This window comes from Planococcus citri, chromosome 2, assembly GCF_950023065.1.
Source record: "Planococcus citri chromosome 2, ihPlaCitr1.1, whole genome shotgun sequence".
Classification (NCBI taxonomy): domain Eukaryota; kingdom Metazoa; phylum Arthropoda; class Insecta; order Hemiptera; family Pseudococcidae; genus Planococcus; species Planococcus citri.
In genome coordinates, this window is record NC_088678.1 from 67,114,507 (window position 1) to 67,138,367 (window position 23,861).

General features: G+C 33.4%; 3 protein-coding genes across 3 annotated transcripts; all 3 read right to left on the reverse strand.

The window, feature by feature from the left end:
• Window positions 1-289: 289 nt before the first annotated feature.
• Window positions 290-6,500, reverse strand: LOC135834135 (venom protease-like). Its single transcript, XM_065347972.1, has 6 exons — window positions 6,381-6,500; window positions 1,327-1,384; window positions 1,142-1,257; window positions 907-1,034; window positions 580-830; window positions 290-465 (listed from the first exon to the last, which is right to left on the reverse strand). The coding sequence occupies exons 1-6, from the start codon at window positions 6,498-6,500 to the stop codon at window positions 290-292; spliced, it is 849 nt and encodes a 282-aa protein (XP_065204044.1).
• Window positions 6,501-7,002: 502 nt separating this feature from the next.
• On the reverse strand, window positions 7,003-10,678 carry LOC135834238 (coagulation factor X-like). Its single transcript, XM_065348070.1, has 4 exons — window positions 10,236-10,678; window positions 9,912-10,165; window positions 9,647-9,798; window positions 7,003-7,245 (listed from the first exon to the last, which is right to left on the reverse strand). The coding sequence occupies exons 1-4, from the start codon at window positions 10,391-10,393 to the stop codon at window positions 7,003-7,005; spliced, it is 807 nt and encodes a 268-aa protein (XP_065204142.1). The 5' UTR covers window positions 10,394-10,678.
• A 5,648-nt stretch (window positions 10,679-16,326) lies between these two features.
• LOC135837279 (uncharacterized) lies at window positions 16,327-21,281 on the reverse strand. Its single transcript, XM_065352490.1, has 4 exons — window positions 21,107-21,281; window positions 20,692-20,957; window positions 17,137-17,325; window positions 16,327-17,038 (listed from the first exon to the last, which is right to left on the reverse strand). Exons 1-4 carry the CDS (start codon window positions 21,162-21,164, stop codon window positions 16,424-16,426), a joined length of 1,128 nt encoding a protein of 375 aa, XP_065208562.1. The 5' UTR covers window positions 21,165-21,281; the 3' UTR covers window positions 16,327-16,423.
• Between the last annotated feature and the right edge of the window lie 2,580 nt (window positions 21,282-23,861).

Consider the following 23,861-nt stretch of genomic DNA (forward strand, 5'->3'; position numbering starts at 1 on the left):
GATACATCAATGGTCCTCCAGAATCACCCTGTGTGAAAAGGTTTAGTGAAAATTTATTTATTATCGATGAGTTGTAATGACAAAAGAGAAGAGACTCTGTACTGAATTCTTTTTTGCCAAAAAACGTGTGGTATTTTGAACTTTGGACACCTGTATATTACCCTTGAGTGTTTTGGATTTGCATGTTTCGAGTGGAGTTTTCAGATTGAGAATAATGTAAATTTTAAAATGAGGCATTATCGCCAAAATAATTCAGTATGGGAGGTAATGCAAAAACACTGTTGCTGTGTTACGTTCGTACCACGTCTCCTCCTTTTTTTTCGGTTGGGTGGGCAGCGCAAATCATTGTTTTCGTGAAATCGTCGTAATTTTTGCCTGCTTCTGCTACTCCTATCTGACACTTCTTTTGCACTTCTCCATCCATTCTTATCTCCACCATTTTGAGTCGGTCCGTATTCTTGTGGCCTGAAAAAATATTCGTTTTGTAGTTTCAGATGACGCGATTTTCGAAAATAATCGGAGATAATATTATGTTATCATTCTTTTATAGATTCGTATTTCAAATAACAGACGAGTTACCTTCAATTAGGCCGTATCCCGCTGAAATAAAATCACCCGCAGTGTTTTCGAGTTTCGTGTTCAAGCATATTGGTCTGACATATGCGCTGAGAGACACTTTCACTAACGTTTTCATCAGAGCAATGTCTGCCTCTATATTACCTGTACCATAGTTTTTATGAATATAGATTTCTTTAGAAGCGAATTCAGGTCTGTTTTTATTCAAATCGAGTTTGAGCTGTTCTGCCATGTACATAAATACGTAACTCGTTCTACAGATTAAATTTAGCAAATAATACGCAAGAATGAAAATGAAATCATCAATGATTGAATAGGTCGATCACTTACGGGTCGTCGCGTCCCTTAAAGCAGTGAGCTGCGGTAAGCACAAACCGTTCACTTATTAGAGTACCGGTGCATTCGTTTCGATTTGTTTTGTTAGTGTTGGTTACATTATATTCAACCACGATATACACCTTGAAAAAATAATGGCATGACACTTCCTTGCTTGAGTTTGAAATCATGTTAAAGGATTCGTATTCTATATCTACACGTGTAACCATTGAAATTGAAATATATTTACCATATAGGGAAGTATGTCAGAAGAAGCATCTCTTCCATGCCATATACGATTTAATTTATCGGATTGAGGTTTTTCTGATTCTGGCGGACAGGCGAGTTCTGCGTATTTTTCGCATTCTGTAAATGCAAAAAATTTGTCAACGATATAATCGCGTAAAATTAATGAACAAAATGAGCGGACTTTACTTGCTTTGACTTTTGCTATTGATTTTTCTAAATTCAGATCCGGTTTCGAATCTTTTTCCTTTGCGAGCGGATTAACGTTAACTGAAATGTATAAATTATAGATGCGAGTATTTATTTATGCACATATTACTCGTGTAAGTATTATAAGAAAATTGAAAAAATTCATGCATAACGAGTTAACGAAATAAATTAGGAGTGTAGAAAAAATAAATAAACCCTTCGATGTCCCGAAGAAGGTAGCGGGTGTATTTTTAACAAGTTGGACTAATTGAATGGTTATTAGGGTGAATCCCCCCCCCCCACCAAGTGAATTTTGACTCAATTCAGCAGAGACCTTCATTTTAAGTTGAAAGTTTACTCAGAGAAATGTTTAGCTCCGAAGAGGAGAAATTAAATGTCTTCAAAGTGAGGAAATTTTCGAAAAAAGCTTGTTTTTTCGCCAATGCATGCTGCTACTCAACTTGTTTTGGGAAAAATGAACCAATTCCCAATGAAAATTGATTTGGAATTTTTTTCCTTCATATTTTGATGTCATCTTGGAAAATTACAAAGTTGAAGTTGGTAAACCAATCTTGGTATAAAAATAATATCCATTGGAAGTGGAGAAAAACTTGATTGACGACTTGTTTTCATCCTCCATGAATATTAGGTATGTAGTTTTTATTTTTATGCAATAATAATTTTTTTGTATCAAATTTTTCAATTTTCTGAGTATTATTAAGTGTAAAAATTTGAACAAAAATTGTTTAAAACACACGAAAACAACATTATTTTATAAAAATTTTAATTGAAAATGCCAAAAAAACAATTTTTTAGTTAAAAATTCAGAAAATCTGATTTCAATAATTTTTTATTTCGAGTAATTTTTTTCGCTCTGCGAGGGCACAGGTTGTTGTCGCTAGAGGTAGTCTCTAGGTAGTAGCTCGGATCATCAAGAGGAGCCAGTCCCCCAGGACAGATGAGAAGGCGAAGACAACACCAGGGGTATTCTGCGCGTCCACGTCGTGCGGAGTGGTAACATGTTGCTGTTCGATGGACTCGGAATTGATAAACATGGCTAAAGCAGAATTCTCCAGTTGGTGGAACGATGGGGAGGAGTGGCAAGTCGAAAGCCAAGCCTCTACATAAATACGGATTACAATCAAGAATGCATAAGATCTGCAGAACACCCACAACTCACTCGTTCCAGCCCCAGGGAAGTGCAAGAGCTTCAGAGTGAGTAGGTGAATACCAGCGCCTAAAAACTGGCAAATTCGGCTAAGGGAGTAAACCCCAACAGAAAATCATGGTGGAAGGCAACGGGAAACCAACACCATTACATTTCCCTAGAATTATATGGACATCAATTTAGCAACGTCCCTAAGTCTCAGTCAGGCTGATCCTCATCCGCCAAGGCAGCCGGATAGGGTGCTAAGAATACGCGGAGTCAAAACAAGGCGGAACAACATCAACGTCGCAACCTGGAATGTACGCACTTTGTATAAAATTGGACAACTTGCTAATGTAATTAAAGAAGCCAGGAGGTTGCAAATTGACGTGTTAGGAATAAGTGAGACCCAATGGACTGGAAATGGTAGAAACTGCGTAGATGAAGAATATGAAATGATCTACGCTGGGAAAGACACACACGAACAAGGTGTGAGTATATTAATACATACTAGAATCAGCGATAAAATCAGTGCCATAATTCCAAAATCAGAGAGGATACTACTCGTGAGATTGGAGGTCAAGCCAAAACCGATTGTGATAATTCAAGTGTATGCGCCAACAGCAGAAACAACGATGGCAGAGATAATAAAGAAATTAAATCACGGATTGGAATGGCAAAAACCGCTTTCAACAACCTTGCCAATGTGCTGGGAAATCGAACGATGAGTATAGATCTGAGGAAGAGAATTATGCGATGCTACGTATGGACCGTTCTGAAATATTCCTGTGAAACATGGACCATGAGTGCAGATTGTGAGAACAAAGTATCCGCTTTCGAGATGTGGTGCTATCAAAGGCTACTACAAATCTCATGGAAGGACTTCATTACCAACAAGGAAGTATTAGCAAGAATAGGAGAGAGGAGTGGAAAGTCGTAGTTGAAGATATCAAAACTAGAAAGCTAAAGTATTTAGCTCATAAAATACGAGAAAACGGTATTTTCATGCTAGCAGTACAGGGGAAAATCCAAGGAAGATCGACGAGAGGGAGGAAACGATCGGAGCTGTTAACAACAAACTCACCAGCCAACTCTCCCTGTAAGACCCTGAAAGAAACGATCAGAGACGCTAGATACCGGCTAATATAGATGGACATAAATACGCTATCTCCTGTAAAGGAGCGTGTCTACGACGACGACGACGAATTTTTTTTCAAATAATACCAATTCGGCAACATTTTTGTATTTTTTGGTGTTATGACAACATATTAAAATGAATGTAATGTTCTAAGAAATACCAATATTGCGCAAAAAATACAAAAAGTCTAGATATTATCCAAAAAGGTGACCTCAAATTTTGCAATTATCCCTTATCCCACTGTTCCTTATTTGATATTCTGCATCGATTTATGTTATCGCCGTCAAAACAGACGATGCAGGGTGTGCTAATGGCAGATTAATTTCAATTTTTATCTCGGAAATTTTGAAATTCGAACCCCCCTCCCCCTTATCACACATAAAAAATTGCCACAACATACTCAAGCCCACTTTTGGGGTTCTACTGACCTATTTTTGGATGAATTCGTGTTTTTAAAATTTTCTCTTCGTAGATATTTTGTAATTAATTAGGTATGCCAAAATGTTGAACGATATATAACTTATCATTCTTGAAACTGAAGAAATATTTTGGAACGCACTGTCGGCTTCTTATAATTATTGCCAACTTGAAAAAATCGAGAAAAATAAAGAAAAAAACGTACAGAAATTTTACAATTTTTACAAGAATTTTCACTAAATTTCAGGGATCATATCACATACCTACTTATTTCAAAAATTGACTTCGTGAGTTTTCGAGAGTTCATAATATATTTCGAATGTTCACTTACTTTTCTAATATGAAACAAACTTCCCCCATGTTCTTTGCTCTTCCAACATTTCGTACAAATCACAAAAAATTACGAAAATGTTGTATTAATTGTTTTTTAGATACGACCTCTGGGACCTGGGTGGTGGGTGCCTTTCTAGCTTGCAAAACTTCGAACAAAAATTGTCGATGGATGGAGAATGAGAGCCATGTACATGTCAAAGACAAGGTGTTCACGTCACTGAGTGGTAGAAGTGGTGAAAAAGTTGTGATTTTGAAAGTAAATGGTAATTTCTGGAAATTCTGACTAAAAAGTTGTAAATATTTCGAAAAAAATAGGAAAAACTGATTTTTAGCCTGCAAAAATTGAAATGAAAATCGAGTAGGTGAGTAAATATCTATTATTGAAGTGTTAATTTGATCATAAAATTGCTCGTAGTATTTAAACACATATGACGAACTCTGATTGAGCCCCCTCCCCCCAGTGTAAGCAGTAAGGAAAGGGTGTTGTCTGGAAATATATAGTTTGAATGGCAAGTGAAAAAGTTTGTTCTACAAAGTATGCATTTTGCATAATTATTTTTGCCGAAAAAAACTCAAAAAATGATTATTTTGAGATGTTTTTTGAAAAAATGAGCACGTTGCAGACAATTTTTTTATTCAACTCATATGTTGGGAGAAAGACTAGTACTCTTCAAAATACACATTTTGACGTAAAAATTTTTTGTGTAAATTTTTTCTGTCTGGAGCAATGGCGGTACAAATTTTACTTTTATCAGTTTTACGTCCACCTCTGCGATAAAAAATTCTGAAAAAAACATGATGTCGAGAGGTCTAGGCTTCGTACATTCCGGGTGGTACCTAAATTTTACTTCTAATGTTCATGAATAACTATAGATTTTTTTTTTAGCAAAAAACACGATTTTTAACTGTGTACATATATCGGCCAGGGTGGTGGGATGAGGACGAATTTATGGATCTGTAATTTTCTTTTAAAGTGCGCAAACTTAACAGTAATCCATCATTATTTCACAAATTCAAGAAAAGGGGCATTGCACCTATCTTACCAGAAAGTATTATTTGAAAATAGATTTGAAAAAAAATTCAAAATTTTGAAATTAGAACAAAGGCATGAAAACGTTGAAGTATTGAGTGGAAAAGCTTGAATTTTTCCGTTACGGTTTGAAGGTAAAATTGAAATTATTTGAATAGATTTTGGTAAGGGGTAGGGGCAGGGGCTTACTTTGCCAATATTTTTTTTTTTAAATTAATGAAAATGTTTAGATATCAATCTCGTAGATGATTTGGTTTGAAATTCAAATAAATATTCTTACATCAAAGCAGATTATTTTAGTTATACGTACTTATTATTATTATTATTATAATGATGATGATGATGATGATTATACTGATGAAAACTGTCGCAGCTATGATCACGATCATTTTATTACTTAGGCCAAACGGTCTCCATTTCGGTTTTGTCGTCTCATCTGTAGTCTATTGCAGATAAGAACACGCGTCTACAATTTTATAGTAGAATAAATTTATCGTCGTAAAAGAAACAAATAACTTGAAAGAATACAGCAAATAAAAGTTACATATGAATAATGTGTATGTATAATAAAAACGGCTGTTGAATGCAAAAGTCGTAATTTTGAATAGGTATTCAGAATTTTTTGGGGAATTTTTTACTTGAATGGAATGATAACTGATTTCACGTGTTGAAAAGTGCTCAGTATTATTGAGTCCTTGGTTTTGATAACAATTTTCCGATCGAATGAAAAAAAAATTACCTTTCAGCTTACTTACTACGATGATGGGTCACGAAACTTACAACGAAATTTATCAGACAAATGAGATCAATAAATCAATAAATTGAATTGAATTCGTGTAATTGTAAAGGTTTGTGAACGAACGTTTTGTTTAGAAATGATAAATAAATATAATATGATTTGATAGTCGAATAAAGAGCATTGAATCGTCAACGTATTTTGGGAATATTTCACTATTTTATTTTCAAATAAGTAAATTCTGAAAACTCACTTTTTCACTCGAGTCATCGGCTTCTGTGGCGGGAACTGGATCAGTCTCAGTTTCCGTATTTTCTTGATTAGTTTCATTCTTCTCTTCTTCGTTCGAAACATTTTGTTCATCGTCGCTCATTATTTCTGAGATAATTTCTCTCCTTTTTTTTTATTACACATATTCGTGTGATAATTATAATCATCTGAATAATAAACACATGTGAAGTTCGAAAACAAAACTTAAAGTCGAGGAACAGTAGCCGAATATTTCTTTAAAAATTATCTAAACCCATAAATTTGAGCGATTTAAATAAAAAATTGTGGCTATATAATTGGAAGCTTCAAACATGTTGAACTTTTTAGTCTCTACCAAGCCAACATTTAATAATGATGACAAAACCTGGCAGCTCTTGTTCTTTTCCAGGGATTTTGAAATCTTGTTTCAATAGAATGTAAATATTTATTTTTCAATCCCCTTTGAAATAGATTCGCTTGAAGTTGCCTATCTTTTAGATATCAGTCAGCAGTCTTCAGAATATGTTTGATCCTTCCTCCTTATCTCGTCAATCATCTTTTGATGACGAGTATTTCTTTTCAATATTTTTGAAATCAATTTGACATTTTTATTGAAACATGTATTTTCAAACTACAGCAGGTGTTTTGGTAGTAGTCGTACTGGGATTCGTCTCGGTTGATGATATAGGTTCATGGTCTGGCCAAACGATATTTGCAATCCAAGAAATGTAGGGTTCTATTTTGACGTAAAAAAGAAGCACTGGCAGCTCGTATTGGTCATGATCGTTTGATTGTGACAAAACAGCGATTTCTTCGTGTATTGGGCACTTGTGTTTCATACGATGCATCAGTGGTCCTCCAGAATAACCCTGTGTGAAAAAGATTAATGAGAAAATTATTCATTATCGATGCGTTGTCATATCTAGTAAAAAAGGAGTAATCCTGTACTGAATTTTCTTTTGTAAAAAACGTGAAGTACATATTTTGGGCTTTTGACACGTGTATTAGGGTGGTTCTTATTTACACCGATATAGTGATATACCTAGTGGAATTATTTTTCCTCGATTTTTTCTGCTCCCACCCCCCCCCCCAAAGTTGCTCCATTTGATGAAAAAATAAATCCTACGAAGTTTCAACCCCCTACGTAAAAAAAAGTGGTGCCAGAATGCCCCCCAATTTTTCAAAAAATTAAAAAATAGAAAACGATGCAATTTTTTAAAATTTTTGATTGTTTTCAATCTATCGTACTCCAATATTCCCCATTTCAACCAAAACAGCCCCCAGAAATTTTTTATCCCATCCCCTGTGAGAAAACAATGATTCGCTATTTTGCTATACCGATGGAGCGGAAAAATTCATGGTCTCAATTTCGCTGAAATTGAAGTACATATGTTAGAGATTGTGCGTTAAAATGACCCCAAAAAAATTTCCAGGCCCCCACGTGCACCTGCGGTGGAACTGTGGCCCCCCAAAGTAGGGTCAGTTTGGGGGAAACGCTGTTTTTCGAATTTAAAAGTACCAATACCCATTTTTTCCGAAAACGAGTAGCACTGAAAAGGATCGGCGTTTTTTTCGCTATTTTAATTGAAAATATTGGTATCTGATTTTTTGGAATTATTTCATTTCTGGACAGGGTACTTTTAATAAGCAGAAGAAGAGATCTTTCTTCAAATATTTCGATAGTTAGATGAGGAAGGACGGGGGGCGAGGAAGGGGATTAGAATTACTTCAAGTTGGAATTTTTCTGGTCTGCATATCCTCATTTTCAGAGACAACTGGAAAAAATTGCGGAAAAACAAAACTCTGACTGAGAAAAAATAGAAGAAAAATTTGAAAATTCAATGAAAAAAAAATCGGCTCCTTGTTTCATTTTTGGGAACAAATTATAACTTTTTTTTGAAGGCACATAATTTTGGCAAAAGAAATTGTGGCTCTTTGAAAAAATAACATATTTTATGGTAGCCTACGAGTAATTTTGCCAAAAAAGCAGGATTTTTTTGCAATAATTTCAACATTGCGTGAAATTTTTTCAAGATTCTGGCAAAAGAACAGGAATCTTGACCAAAGGTAAAATGTTATGGGTGTTCTGTCAGAAAAGCAGGATTTTTGAGAATTTTCGCAAATCAAGCGAGAATTTTAGACAATTCTGGCAAATAAGGGGAAATAGTTTTGGCCATTTTGGCCAAAGGCAAGATTTTATGGCAGCTTAAAATAAAAAATGAAAAAACATCATTCTTTGACTTTTTTTGGAAATTATTTTTGGCAATGTGGGGCACAAGGGTAGCGCCAAATGAAATTTTTGTAAGAACCAAAATTTAAAAAATTCTCCAAGAAACAACTTTTATTTCATGATTTTTCTTGTTGGAATTTAAGGTGGTAGCGAAGTTTGGAATGTGAGGCGAGGGCGCCCTCAGGAAAGGGAGAGAAGTAGAGATTGGAATACGAGCCGAATTCACTTGTTTCGATGTGAAAAGTAATAATCAGCCATAAAATCACGTTAAAAGTCTAAATCGACTAAGTATATTTTCAATTGAAATAGCAAAAAAAACGCCGATTCGCGACTTTTCAAGAGTTTTTTGGAGGGGTTAGCTGGGGTCAAATCAAAAAATCGATCACGCTATTCGATTCATAATCTCAAATCGCACCTTTTCAGTGCTACTCGTTTTCGGAAAAAATGGGTATTTGTACTTTTAAATTCAAAAAACAGCGTTTCCTCCAAAATGACTCTACTTTGGGGGGCCACAGTTCCACCGCAGGTGCACGTGGGGGCCTGAAAATTTTTTTGGGGTAATTTTAACGCACAATCTCCAACATGCTTCAATTTCAGCGAAATTGAGACCATGAATTTTTCCGCTCCACCAGTATAGCAAAATAGCGAATCATTGTTTTCTCACAGGGGAGGGGATAAAAAATTTCTGGGGGCTGTTTCGGTTCAAATGGGGAATATTGGGATGCAATAGATTGAAAACAATCAAAAATTTAAAAAAATTGCATCGTTTTCTATTTTTCAATTTTTTGAAAAATTGGGGGGCATTCTGGCACCACTTTTTTTTTACGTAGGGGGTTGAAACTTTGTAGGATTTATTTTTTCATGAAATGGAGCAACTTGGGGGGGGGGAGAAAAAATCCCAACTTCGAAAATAAGGACCACCCTAACGTGTAGTAATTTTATAGTTGCAATTAATCCAAAACATGCGGGGTTTATCGTCAAAATAATTCAGTATGGGAGGTAATGGAAATAAAGCACTGTTTGCTTTGTTACATTCGTACAACATCTCCTCCTCTTTTTTCGGTGGGGTGGGCGACGCAAATAATTTTTTCCGTGAAATTGTCGTTATTGACGCCTGCTTCCTGACACTTCTTTAGCACTTTTCCATCCATTCTTATCTCCACCATTTTGAATCGGTCCGAATCCTGGTGGCCTGAAAAAATATTTATTTTGTAGTTTCAGATGACGCGATTTTGGAAAATATCTAATTGTAGACATTGTTATCATTCTTTTATAGATTCGTATTTTAAAAAAGAGACGAGTTACCTTCAATTACGCCGTATCCCGCTGAAATAAAATCACCCGCAGTGTTTTCAAGTTTCATGTTCAAACATATTGGTCTGACAGATGCGCTGAGAGACACTTTCATTAACGTTTTCAACAGAGCAATGTCTGCATCTATATTACCTGTACTATACTTCTCATGAATATAGATTTCACTAGAAGCATAATCATGCTTCTTATTGTTAATGATATCGGGTCTAAGCTGTTTTGCCATGTACAAATATACTGGAACCGTTCTACGGATTAAATTTAGCTAATAATACGCAGAAATTATATCATTAATGATTGAACAGGTCGATCACTTACGGGTGGCGTTCCTTAAAGCAGTGAGCTGCGGTAAGCACAAACCATTCACTTATTAGCGTACCGGTACATTCGTTAGACCCAGAAGTTGTTTTTGTACTCCGTATGTACACCTTGAAGAAATAATGGTATGACACTTCCTCGCTTGTGTTTGAAATCATGTTCAAGGATTCGTATATCTACACTTGTAACCATAGAAATTGAAATATTGAAATATATTTACCATGTAGGGAAGTATGTCTGAAGAAGCTTCTCTTCCGTACCATATACGATTTAATTTATCGGGTTGAGGTTTTTCTGATTCTCGTGTGCAGGCGAGTTGTGCGTATTCCTCGCATTCTGTAAATGCAGAGAATTGTGTTGAGTGTTTGAATTATCATTATTGGAATGCCAAACGATATAATCGATTCAAATTAATGAACAAAATGAGCGGACTTTACTTGCTTCGACTTTTGTTATTGGTTTTTTCAAATCCTTTTCCTTTACGAGCGAAGCAACGATTACTGAAATGATACATTGATGCGAGTATTTATTTATGTATTACTCGTGTACGTATTATAAGAAAATTGAAAAACATATAATATTATGCTTATAGCAATTAGTTAACTAAGCATGAATTCGGAGTGCAGAAAAAATGAACTCTTCGATGTCCCGAAGAAGGTCAGCGGGTGTATTTCAAACATTCCCATGCGAAAGGTTGGACTAAAGAATTGAATGGTTATCATTCGGGTGACCCCCCCCCCCTCAAAAAAATGGGCGAATTTCGACTCAATTCAGCAGTGACCTTCTTCAAAGTGGGGAAATTTCCAAAAAAATCCTACTGCTTCTATACTCAACCTGTTTTAGGAAAAATGACCCATTTTTTTTGAATCCAATTTCGCAATTTTCCAAGTAGTATTATTATAAAAATTCGAACAAAAATTGTTTGATATACTTGAAAACAACATAATCAGATATATAATAATTCCAATGGAAAGTGCCAGAAAACAATTTTTTAGTTGAAAATGTAGAAAATCAGATTTTGATAATTTTCAATTTCAAGTATTTTTTTTTTTTTTGAAAGTACCATAATTTGTCAATATTTTCGCATTTTTGGTGGCTTGACTATTAAAATGGATGTAGGTAATGTTCTAAGAAATAAACATTTTACGCAGAAAATACAAAAAGTCTATTTTTCAAAAGAATGACCTCAAATTTTGCAAATATCCAAGGCAGGGACAAAAATGCGAAATGCAAAATTTTAAAAATTGAATCGATTCGTATTCCATCTCGAAAAATTGTGGAGTAGTCTCCTTCTGATATGTTGTGGTTGTACGAAATATGTACTTCAATATAAGTAAGTATGTACCCTGAAAGTTACATACAGATTAAGGCACTATAGCTTCACTCAGGTGAAATCGCTCGGCCATCTTTGGTGCAAAATAACAATTGAATTTCATGAAACGTCACAGTGACGTCACTTCACGGACAGCAGTGCTGTGCTGTGATTGGCTGAAATCATTCATCTTGCACCAAAGATGGCCGACCGATTTTACCTGAGTGAAGCTATAGTGCCTTAACCTTTAAACACCCAAGCAAATCCTGAGATGTTATGAAAAAATGCTTTCAATTTCTTGAATAAGATCATCACAAGTATCACTTTTACTCACAGTTCACCCCCCACCCAGCCCCTTGAAGCCACCTTGATAATGATAGACTTATTTATTTGATTATTGTCAAAAATCGAGGAAGCAAAAAACCCTATTGGGTCAATCTTGGAACTGAATGATATAGTTTCATTAGATGTAATGAATGAGTGAAAGGATAATTCCAAAGAACACCTCACCCCTTTTTGGGGGAGCAAACATTTATAAAAGTTGGTATAAAATAAAGGGGCCAATGTCCAATTTTTGGATGAACATATTGATGGTTCAGCTTTCACAAAATGAAATTAAGAAAGGTGTGTAAATGGTGGACCAGAGCGATTTTTTAAAAATTTGATATGCTTGTCTTGATAAAAACCCGAAAAAACTGAGCATGAATACGCAGAGGACATAATATGGAAATATTATCAAGTAGGCTTGAAATGACAGAAACAAGAATTGAAAGGAGCACAAATGCTCTTAACGGCATATAAGTTCAGAAAATCTACAATCCACCCATCAAATCTGTTTGTCACAACCATGGATATTCTTTCTCGATATTTGTCACCAAATAGTTACATCCCACAAAGGTTAGCAGTACAATTGTTTTTCTGCAGAAATATCGAAATAGGTTTATCTACCACTTTGAAAAGCTTTACACAGTCAAATTGCAGCACTCCCTGACATTTCATAATGTTCAAGCATTCATGAAGAGGTCACTATCCCTCCTTGATCATATATAATGTAGTTCTACATCATGAAAATTGCATGAGCAGAAGTCGTAGTTTACAATCATGAGATTGTGTCTAGCTTTTGACTACTGGATTCAGGGGATTTGAGATTCAATAAAAAGCTTTCAACTGCTGTTCAACCACAACTCTGAGCTTTTGAAAGTTTTGAGAAATTCCTGCTGAAGTCGATATTCTTTCTCGATATTTGTCAACAAATAGTTACATTCCACAAAGGTTAGTGGTACGATTCTTGATTTCATTTTGTGAAAGCTCAACCATCAATATGTTCATCCAAAAATGGGACATGGGTCCCTGTATTTTATCCCAACTTTTATCAATGTTTGCCCCCCAAAAAGGGGTGAGGTGTTCTTTGGAATTATCCTTTCACTCATTCATTACATCTAATGAAACTATAACATTCAGTTCCAAGATTGACCCAATCGGGTTTTTTGCTTCCTCAATAATTTTTGACGATGATCAAATAAATAAGTCTATCATTATTGAGGTGGCTTCAAGGGGCTGGGGGCTGAACTGTGAGTAAAAGTGAAACTTGTGATGATTTTATTCACGAAATTGAAAGCATTTTTTCATAACATCTCAGGATTTGCTTGGGTGTTTAAGGGTTAATATGAACCAAACTTCTCCCATGTCCCTTGCTCATCCAAAATTTGGAACAAACATGTCCCAGCAACTTTGAACAAATCTGCTGGGAACTTCTGGGACACATTTTTCCCGCGGACTGGGTCCCATCAGTAGAGTAAAGTGTCAGGAATCGATTGAGACCACTCACAATTTTTTCGCTCGTGTTATAACAACACTGTGAATTATTTTTTCCGCAAAAACGTGTTTTTCAGTAAAAATGTGAAATCTGAGCAACTATGTAGTTGGTAGTAATTGAAAATTTATTGCAAACACAGGGAGTGATTGTGCCCAGCAACGAATTTATATTTGAAAATAGATAGAATAAGCTACACATTTTGGTATAAAAAAAAAAAAACAATTTTGATTGATTTTTGAGGGAGCAAATTCAAAACCAAAAACGTGTTTCGGGTGTTATTTTTTCAAGAAATCGAAAAAAGGACGATTTCAGTCTGTCAGGAATGTTTTTCTGCATATTATGTCCAAATTTCATGGAATTTGATGCATTACTCAGAGAGAAATCCTCTGTCAAAGGAAATTGATGTCTCAATTTTGGTAAAATTTCATAAAAATGTCAATTTTTTGAAATTTTAAGATTATATTATAGCAAAAGTGTTTTTTTTTGACATTTTTTATCATTTGCACCCAAAATACAAATTTTTCACATGACTTTTTGCATACTGGAATGATATTATTGGTATTGTCCCACTTGTCCTAGCAATTTTTGCAAATTTTAAGCACTGATGGGACATACGCTGTCCCGGGACAAATTTTCAAAGTCCACAACTGGGACATACGACACATACGTGTTCCCAACTCAGTATCTTGAGTGTGAGTTGAGGAAAAAATCTGTAACAAACTTATGTTGCTTAGAGATGGCCAAGGAACGATTTAACTGAGTGGTAGGAGTAGTGAAAAAGTATTGATTTTGAAAGTAAACGATGATTTCTGGCAATTTTATTTTTAGCCTGCAAAAATTGAAATGAAAATCGAGTAGGTGAGGAGTAAATACCTATCTGTAAAGAGTTGATTGGTAACATTGCTCGTTGTGCACAAATACATAAAACAAACTCTGAATCAGCCCCCTCACCCCCCCCCCCAAAAAAAAAGGAAGAAGTAATGAAAGGACGTTGTCTGAAAATATTGCTTGAATGGTAATGAAAAAGTTATTATTTTCGCATGAAAAAGTCCTGTAGACACCCTGTGAAAATTTAATCGATTTTGTAACTTGACGTTTCGAAATTATTAAGTACATCAACATGCCACTCCACATTTTTTCAATTAACTATATTTTTGGGGCTCAAATTTTGCCCTTAAAAACTTTTGTTCTTCAAAGTATGCATTTTGCATATTTCTGTCCAAAAAAATGCAAAAAAATTGATATTTCGAGAGGTTTTTTGAAAAAATGAGCACATTGCAGACAATTTTTTTATTCAACTCATAATGTTGGGAGTGACTGCCTAATCTTCAAAATACACATTTTGGCGGAAAAATTTTCTGTGTAGCTCTTTTCTGTCCGGAGCAATGGCGGTTCAAAGTTTTCTTTTGTCGGTTTTACCCCCACCTCTGCGATAAAAAAATCTGAAAAAAATGATGTCGAAATGTCTATCTAAATTTTACTTCAAATATTCATGGATGCAGATTTTTTTTTAGCAAAAAAAAAAAAAGGATTTTCAACTAGGTATATCGGCCAAGGTGGTGGGGCGGGGAAGGATTTTTTGATCTAAGTTTTTTTTTAAAAGAACCCAACAATAATCCATTATTATTTCCCAAATTCAAGAGCAGAGGCATTGCACCAATCTTACTAAAGAATACAATTTGAAAATAAATTTGAAAAAATTCGAAATTTTGAAATTTCAAGACTGTGCCTTTTCAGAAGGAAGGGACGAAAACGTTGAAATATTGACGGAAAAAGCTTGAACTTTTTTCATAACAGTTTGAAGAAAACATTGAAAATGTTTGCATAAATTTTGGTTAAGCAGGGTAGGGCCTTACGAATAAAATTCTTTTTTAAAATTAATGAAAATGTTCAGATAACAATTTTGCTGATGATTTACCTAGTTTGAAATTCAAATAAATATATTCTTACGTCAAAGCCGATTATTTTTGATTTTATGAAACTACGTACTTATTACGACGATGATGATGATTACACTGATGATAACTGCCGCAGCTATGATCATAATCATTTTATTACTTAGTCCGAACAGCCTCCATTTCGGTTTTGTCGTCTCATCTGTAGGCTATTGCAGATAAGAACACGCGTCTACAATTTTATAGTAGAATAAATTTATCATCGTAAAAGGAACAAATAAACTTGAAAGAATACAGCAAATAAAAGTTACATATGGATTATGGATAGATGCGCGAATTTACTAATTTTTTGAGGAATTTTTTACTTGAATGGAATAATTAGACCCTCAAGTAGACAGATAACTGATTTCACGTGTTGAAAAAGTAAAATGAAGCCCTTAGTTTCAATATAAATTTACCGAACGGATTAAAAAAAAATATATCATCTACGACGAAATTTACCAGAAAAATCGAGTTCATTAAATTGAAATGAATTCGTGTAAAGGCTCGTGAACGAAGGTTTTGTTTAGAAAAGATAAGAACAGAATATTATATCATATTCGAGGGAAAAGAACGAGGAAAATACGAATACGATGTGATAGTCGAATAAAGAGCGTTGAATCGCCAAAGAATTTTATTTTTAAAATAAATTCTAAAAACTCACTTTTTTATTCGAGTCATCGGCTTCTGTGGCGGGAGCTGGATTAGTCTCAGTTTTCGTATTTTCTTGACTAGTTTCATCCTTCTTTCTCATAATTTCTGAAATACTTTCTCTTTTTTTTTTATTTACTTATTAGTAACTACCTACGTCTATTTCATACACATATGAAGTTCGAAAACAAAACTTGAGATTGAGGAACAGTAGCCGAATATTTATATGAAAATGATCTAAACTCGTAATTTTTATTTGGCAGCCGAAGATTTGTAATTTCCAGCAAAATATTTTTCAAAAAACATTTAACTTAGGCATAACTTAGGTACTTTTAAAAAGGGAGATGAAAACCTTGGAAAAATTCTAACGAGCGAAAATTTAAAGAAAAAGATTTTATTACAATTTCACTAATTAATATGTACATAAATTATCGAACATTTTGCAATAAAAATCGCACAATTTGTCTTTCTCTATTTACGGTTTTAACTTCTTCGCAATCTTTGGAATTCTAGTCGCTATAGCCCATTCGATGGCTTCAATAACTAATCTGGACTGTTCCCTGCTGAGCGAATTTTTCGATACTGTATTGATAACCGAATACTCTTCAGCTTTGACATGTGTCTTATTAGCATTCCGATCCTTGGAGATGTAAAGATTATTCGCCTTGAATCTCAACGGTACGATTTGCTCAGCTGCTAATTCTGGTGTGAAAATCTGCGTCACGGTTCCATGTACATCGCTACTGACCAACACTAGGAAATCTTCAGGGTTGGTGTAATCTACAGACATGCTGTGGAAATTCCATAATCCTTTAATGGTTACATTACGTAAAGTGAAATTTTCCGAAGCGATAGTTTTCATGAACCAATAGTATTTTTGTTCATGTTCTAAGAAGTCGCCGTGAGTCGCAGTCATAAATTTCTTTTCGCTAAACGCTTCGTAATACCCAAAAACGATTAACATTATGACATGTTTCCAGTCTCCGTTGGATTCTTCGTAAATCATTTTTTTGATGCGAGATTTAAATTCGTGTTTTAGTTCGTCCCTTTCGTTCTTTTTGAAGTGGTAATAGTTGCTGTACAGGTCGATCTGAAATTCAACGATTGCATTAATATATACCTGATAAGTAAGTAGGTAAATGGTGTTTTTTTTTAAAGTGAAAGAGAGTGTTTTTTGTTAAAACTTACGTTATAGTTGTCTAGATCGTGGTAATCTACGCTGATTAACATTTCATCGCCTGGGCGATTGGATTTTTTCATATTCATTGGGATACTTAGCGTGAGATTTAAATAGATTTCTTCAGTGGCGATGTAAAGATCGTTCTCGAGCGGAAGCGGATAGGCTTTCAGGACTATGGATATCATTTCACAAATTATCTGCAGTTCAAATACGTACCTATAGGTATCGTTCAATTTGTAGGTACAAAAATGTGAAGCAATGGCGATGATACGATGATGAATAATGATATTTATGCTTATGAGTTATGAATAATATTTTTGTTCTTGTTTGAATGTTGATGAACTCGGTGAAAGAATGACAAAAATTTTTCAAGTGATATTTCGAAGACAAAACTGAAGAACAAAAACTCAGCGAAAAAATGAAAACAAGAAAAAAAACATCAAAACACAACCAAAAAATTTTTAAAAAACAAAAACTACGAAAAAAAATTAAAACAATTTTTCAATTTCAATTTTCAAGATCCATTTTTTATTACATTTTCAGTTTTGGGTCATTTTTTCACTTTTCGATTTTTCCCTGGAGTTTTCTACGATTTTGCTTCTGTTTTTAGTTTTTTAAATTTTGATCTGATTCGCAGAATTTTTCATTTTATTTTCAGTTTATCATTTCATTTTTGAGGTTTGATTTTACTTTAGGAGTTTTCGATGTATGTTTTCATTTTTCAATTTCATTGTCACTTTTTGTTCCAATTTTCAGAATTTTCAAAATAATTTTTGGTATTTGATTTCAATTTTCAGTTTTAATTTTTCATACAACTTGAAGAGTTCGAAATTCTATTTCCATTATTTTCAAATTTTTTTTTTTTTGGGGGGGGGTGTGTTTATAATTACAAGATTATTACACCCGTAAGTGGGGGGGTATATTTGGTTTGTGAGGTTGATGTTTTTTATTAGGGAGATGAATTTTTGTATTTTCGAGGGTTCGTCAGGGATAGTAGGTGGGTTTTATTTTATCTGTAGTGTAAGTCTGTTTTGTTTTAGTTGGGGGCAGTTGAAAAGTATGTGTTGGATAGATATGGGTTCGTTTCTGAAAAATTGGCATGAGGGTTTTGGTTCTTTTTGGTATAAGTGGTTATGAGTAATTTTTGTGTGGCCTATTCTTAGTCTAGTAATAAGGATTTCTTCTTTTCTGTTCAGGTGGCCTAGATTTTTCCAGGGGAGGGTTGTTTTTTTATGTTGGAAGAGTTTGTTTCAAGTTTGTTGTGACCAAAAGTTCTGCCAGTTAGTAAATGTGTTGTGAGTGATTAGAGATTTAATGTCATCAGGAGTGAGAGAGGTAAGAGGGGAGGGGGCAGCAGCTGTTTTTGCTAATCTATCAACAGTTTCGTTTCCAGTGATACCTCCATGTGGCTGGGAACATACATGAAGCTAATTGAGTTATCATAATATTGCAGGTTAAAAAGGGACTTATGTATGTCTTGAACTAATATGGGATGATTTCAATTTTCAGTTTTAATTTTTCATACAACTTGAAGAGTTCGAAATTCTATTTCCAGAACTTTAAATTTCATTTTCAGTTTTCAATTCCATTTTTGGGTTTTTATTTCAGTTTCAGTTTTTCATTTCATTTTTCTGCGTTTGATTTCATTTCTAGAATTTCTAACTTCGAGTTAGTTCATTTTATTTTCAGTTTTTAATTTCATTTTCAAATTTCAATTTAATTTTTCATTTTTTGATATTTCATTTCCAGAGTTTATAGTTTTACCTACCTATCGTACTCACAATGTATTTTCAGTTCTCGAAACCGTTTTCAAAATTTCTGATTTGATTTTTGGATTTTGATTTTGTTTTTAGCTTTCGTTTTTTATGCAAGTTTCAGCATAATATTGTTTTATATTTAAAATTTCAATTTCGTTTTCGGTTTTTAATTTAATTTTTAAGTTTGTTTTCATTGTTTGCATATTTTTTGACTTTATTTTCAGTTTTTGATCAAATTTTCATATTTTTCAATTTTATTTTTGGTTTTTGATTTTATTTTTGATTTTTGTTTTTCATTCAACTTTTAGCGTTTGATTTTATTTCCAGAATTCTTAATTTCGTTTTCAGTTTCCAACTCCATTTTTGGTTTCTGATTTTATCCTCAGTTTTTTTACCTGCTTTAAAATTTCAAATTCCTTTTCCAGTTTCTGATTTCATTTCTTTAGTTTTTAGTTTTTCCACTATCAATTTTAATTCTTGAAATAATTATTCGAATTTCGATTTAATTTTTAGTTCATGATTTTATTTTATATCAGTTTTAATTTTTCATGTCACGTTCGATTTTATTGCCAGAACAGAATTCTTAAGTTCATTTTTAGTTTTTGATTTACATATTTATAGTTTTTGATTAAGTACAATTTTATTTTTTTTCATGTCATTTTTAGCATACCTACGGTTTTATTTTCAGAACTTTCAATTTTGATTTCATTTTCAGATTTTTACGTATCTACGTACTTAATTTTCAAATTATCGATTTTTTTTTCTTCAATTTTATTTACGGTGTATGATTTTAATTTTGGTTTTTGATCAAGTTTTCAGAGTTTTCGACTTTCACTTTCAGTTTTTGATTTTATTCACAGAATATTCTGTTTCATTATCAGAGTTTCAAATCAAATCAAATCAAGTTTGCGTTTGATTGATTCTGAAAGCTTTCAATTTAATTTTATGTTTTTGATTTAAATATTTAGTTATTTTGAAATTTACATCTTTATTTTCAATTTTTGATTTCTTTTTCAGAGTTTTTCAAACTTTAGTTCTTGATTTGAAATTTAGACTGTCTGATTTCAATTGCAGAATATTCTATTTCGTTATATTTTCATAGTTTAGGTACAGTTTTATTTTCAGTTTTTTATTGTATTTTGAACGTTTTCGATTTCATTTTATGTTTTTGATTTCAATATTTTGAGTTTTCAACTTCATTCCAGTTTTTGGTTGATTTCATTTTATGAATTTTCAATTTCAAATTTCAAATTTCAATTTTCAATTTGATTATTTCAAGTTTTATTTTACATTTTCGATTTAACGTTTGGAATTTTTTCAATTTTACCGACTTTGCCGTGAAACGGAAAAGTAAGGTATTTTTATCATTCAACGGATCATTTTATTTTTAGTATAGGTAACATTTAATATACCTGTGGATAAAAGAATTCAAATTGATCTTCAAATTTAATGAAATAAGAATGGAGTCTTAAATTTCAAGTTGATTTTTATTATTCAAATATTTTCATTTTCAGTTTTCAGATATCGATTTTATTTTCATTTTTTTCGATGATTATTATTCTCTTAATTATTTATTACTAGATTTTCAACTTTAGGGGATCGGATCGAAAAAAATGAACTGACTTTCGAACTCATCATCATCGAGGTATAATAATAATCGATTTGCTACGCCTTGCCACTCTATCAAAATTCTTTAAAATACAATTTTTATCAAAACTGAAAGTTATGAGGGTCATTTTGCTCTCCAAACATTTTCAGAATATCATGATTATTGAAACGTTATCTACGAAAATCTTATTCACTTACTGTTGCGTTTTCTCGAACGAGTATTCGACCCTTGAATTTTGGCGAAGATTCAACTTTCATCGTAATGTTGTAAGAATTCGTCAATCCACTTGGCAACTTTATCCAGTCACTTCTCGTTATCGTTGTGGAGTCATTCTTGGTATTGTTTTCACTATTCTCATGAAACATAGAATCGAAGACTTCAAATGTTTTTGCTATGACATTTGCCACATGTTCGGTTACATCGTAGTTGTGTGAAATCCGAGGCTTTGTCGTTGGCACATTTTCTACACAAAAGCAAAACACGAGAATTTTAAATATAGGAATTTCTCAATGTTTGATTTGGATTTGACCGATTTCAAGAATCATGATGTTAAAAATCAAACGAAACGCGAGAAAATTCAATACGAGTATGTAAAAAATTGAAAATTATTACCTGCGAAAGCGAATATAATGGTGAAAATAATCCAAGTCTGAAACCTAAACTTAGTCATGGCGACACAATCATGAAAACGGTTCGTTGTACAAATGAACTTGACGAGTTGGGTTTTTCAAGAAAGTAAGTAATGTGGATTGGAAACAATATACCTACTAGATGATTACTTGATTAGAAAAGGTCTGTTCGGTGAATCTCAAGTCAAAGGTGAACTTTATTCGTAGTTACTACTATTTATCTTGTACATCTTATTGAATATTTGGTTCCCGATAATGAGTATTGGAGTAAGAATGACTGAATGAGAGTAATTTATTTATACATTGCTTATCAACTCATGTAATGTCTATGAAAATAAGTACCTTAGTTAAACTAATTGATCTCGCAGGCTTAAATGGTGTAATTTAAGCAATTTACCTACGCATCGTTTTCCCCAAAATTGTTTCGAAATAATTGTACACCTATCACGTTTCCCGATTTTTACACAGTTATCAAATTAGTGATTATAAAAATTATTTTTTAGTTGTTTCGTAATAGTGAGGGGAGAGCGAGAGATGGTGACTTTTCAAGGTTGTTTCCTGGTTGCTGACGGGTCAAAGTCAAGGCCAAGTTCCATTGACGTAAATTTTAAGTATGGTTTTTTTTGGGTTATTTCAAATCTAAACCTTTTCCTATCAATATTCGTTGATCATGAAAAATCTGTGAAAAAATCATTTTGTGAAAAACTGTACAATTTGTCCATTGATGGAAGCCATTGAAAAAGGATTTTGTTTCAGAGCAGAGTGATTCGGTCAAATTTTTAATTGAGTGATCGAGCTTATTTTTTTTTGGAGTGGGAGGTGTGTGATCCGAAGATCTGTACTTATCTTTTCCAGTTTGTCTGAAAACAATACCTAATTATTTTAGGTGGGTATTTCATTGCCAACAGTTGTTCTGGAACAATGATGATTTTAGTGTACCTAACTATTTGATATTGAATGGTTTTTTTCATATTATCGTCAATATCACGTCTTATTTCAATCTTTGACGTCATAAGTCATCGAAAAAAAAGTTATGTCGTTTGTTTCTTGAATAACAATTAATAACTATCATCTGCCTAGTACTCATTCTATACCTACTTCTGTTAGGTAACTAGAAATTGGCATATTATTGAAGATCTTCCGGTTGACATTAAGACCATTAGGAGCCTAGGAGGTTCGAAGATGTCGTTAACATTCCAATTATTGTACCTAGTAAAATTATTTAATAAATCGAAGTACCTAATATTTTCTGATGACATAGTTTGTAATCTTTCCATTGTTTTACCTATACTCGTAATTAACATTTTTGTTTTCAATTTTCCTGTTTCAGGTACGTGAATTACATTTATGTTCATCGTGAAATCGTAAATTATAATGTGATATGCCTTTCCGGTCGATTGGAAATTTATCGTGAGAAACGAGAAAAATACATTTGAACTAGCAGTTTTGGACAACGTGGTAAAGTATTTGATAAGATCAATTTTTTGATACGAGGAAAAAATGAAAAGATGAGGGGAATAAAGGGCTGAGTAGGGAGATGATGTTTGAGAACTCATGACCCATGTTTGGTCCACATGAAAGAGCATGTCGCCCCAGACCTCAAAACCAAATTTTGTGCTGTCGAAGTTGATTTTTTGAATTTTTGAAAATAGCAGAAAATAAATAACACCTTCTTATATCAATTATTTCCTACAAAGAAGTAAATAGAAATAAAAATCTGAAACTTGGTTCAAATGCTAAAGTCGACCCCCCCCCCCAATCAATTCCCACCATTTTCGAGCCGATTTAGAGCCCTTAGAAGGAGTTGACTTTTCTCCAGTAGGTAGGTAATTTCAAATCGGTGGAGAAAATTCAACTTCTGCTGGAGGCTGAAGATCTGTTTGAAAATGGCAGTGATCAGTTTTGCGAATCATTTTTTACGTGGTAGAAACATTTTTGAATAATTTATTGCAAAAATTAGTGATTTTGAAATTTTTTCAAGAATTGAGATTTCCAACTTGTAAAAAAAGTATGCTAAACTTTTCAACCAATCGCTGGTAATTTGCAAGTAACCTGCTCTAATCGATTTGAAAGGTTGAATTTTACATGTCAGAATTGAATTTTCAGCTGCTAGAGTTTGATTACAGCGCCCTCCAGAGCGATTTGAAGTTGCTGGAAAAAAGTCTATTTTGTTCTGGAAGTTGGAAATCGGTTCGAAAATGGTGGCAATCGAGTTCAGTGGTTGATTTCAGAGGAGTTCAAGATGTTTTAAGTGATTTGTTGTAAAAAATGTTAAATTTTTAATTTTTTTTAAACTTGAGGTTTTCAACTTGCAAAAAAAGTACACTTTTCAACCCATCTCTAGAAGTTTGCAATTAATTCACCTGCCCAGATTGATTTGAAAGGTCGAATTCATATGTCAGGATTTAATTTTCAGCTGCTAGAGTTGACTACAGCGCTCTCTAGAGCGATTTGAAGTTGCTGGAAAAAAGTCAATTTTGTTCTGGAAGCTCCAAATTGGCTCGAAAATGCTGACAATCGAATTTAGTGGTTGATTATGATTTCATAGGCGTTCAAGATGTTTTGAGTAATTTATTGTATAAATTTCAAATTTTGGATTTTTTTTTTCAAACTTGAGATTTTTAATTTGTAAAAAAAGTACACTTTTCAACCCATCTCTAGAAATTTGCAATTCACCTGCCTTGATCGATTTGAAAGGTCGAATTTATGTCACGATTAAATTTTCGGCTGCTAGAGTT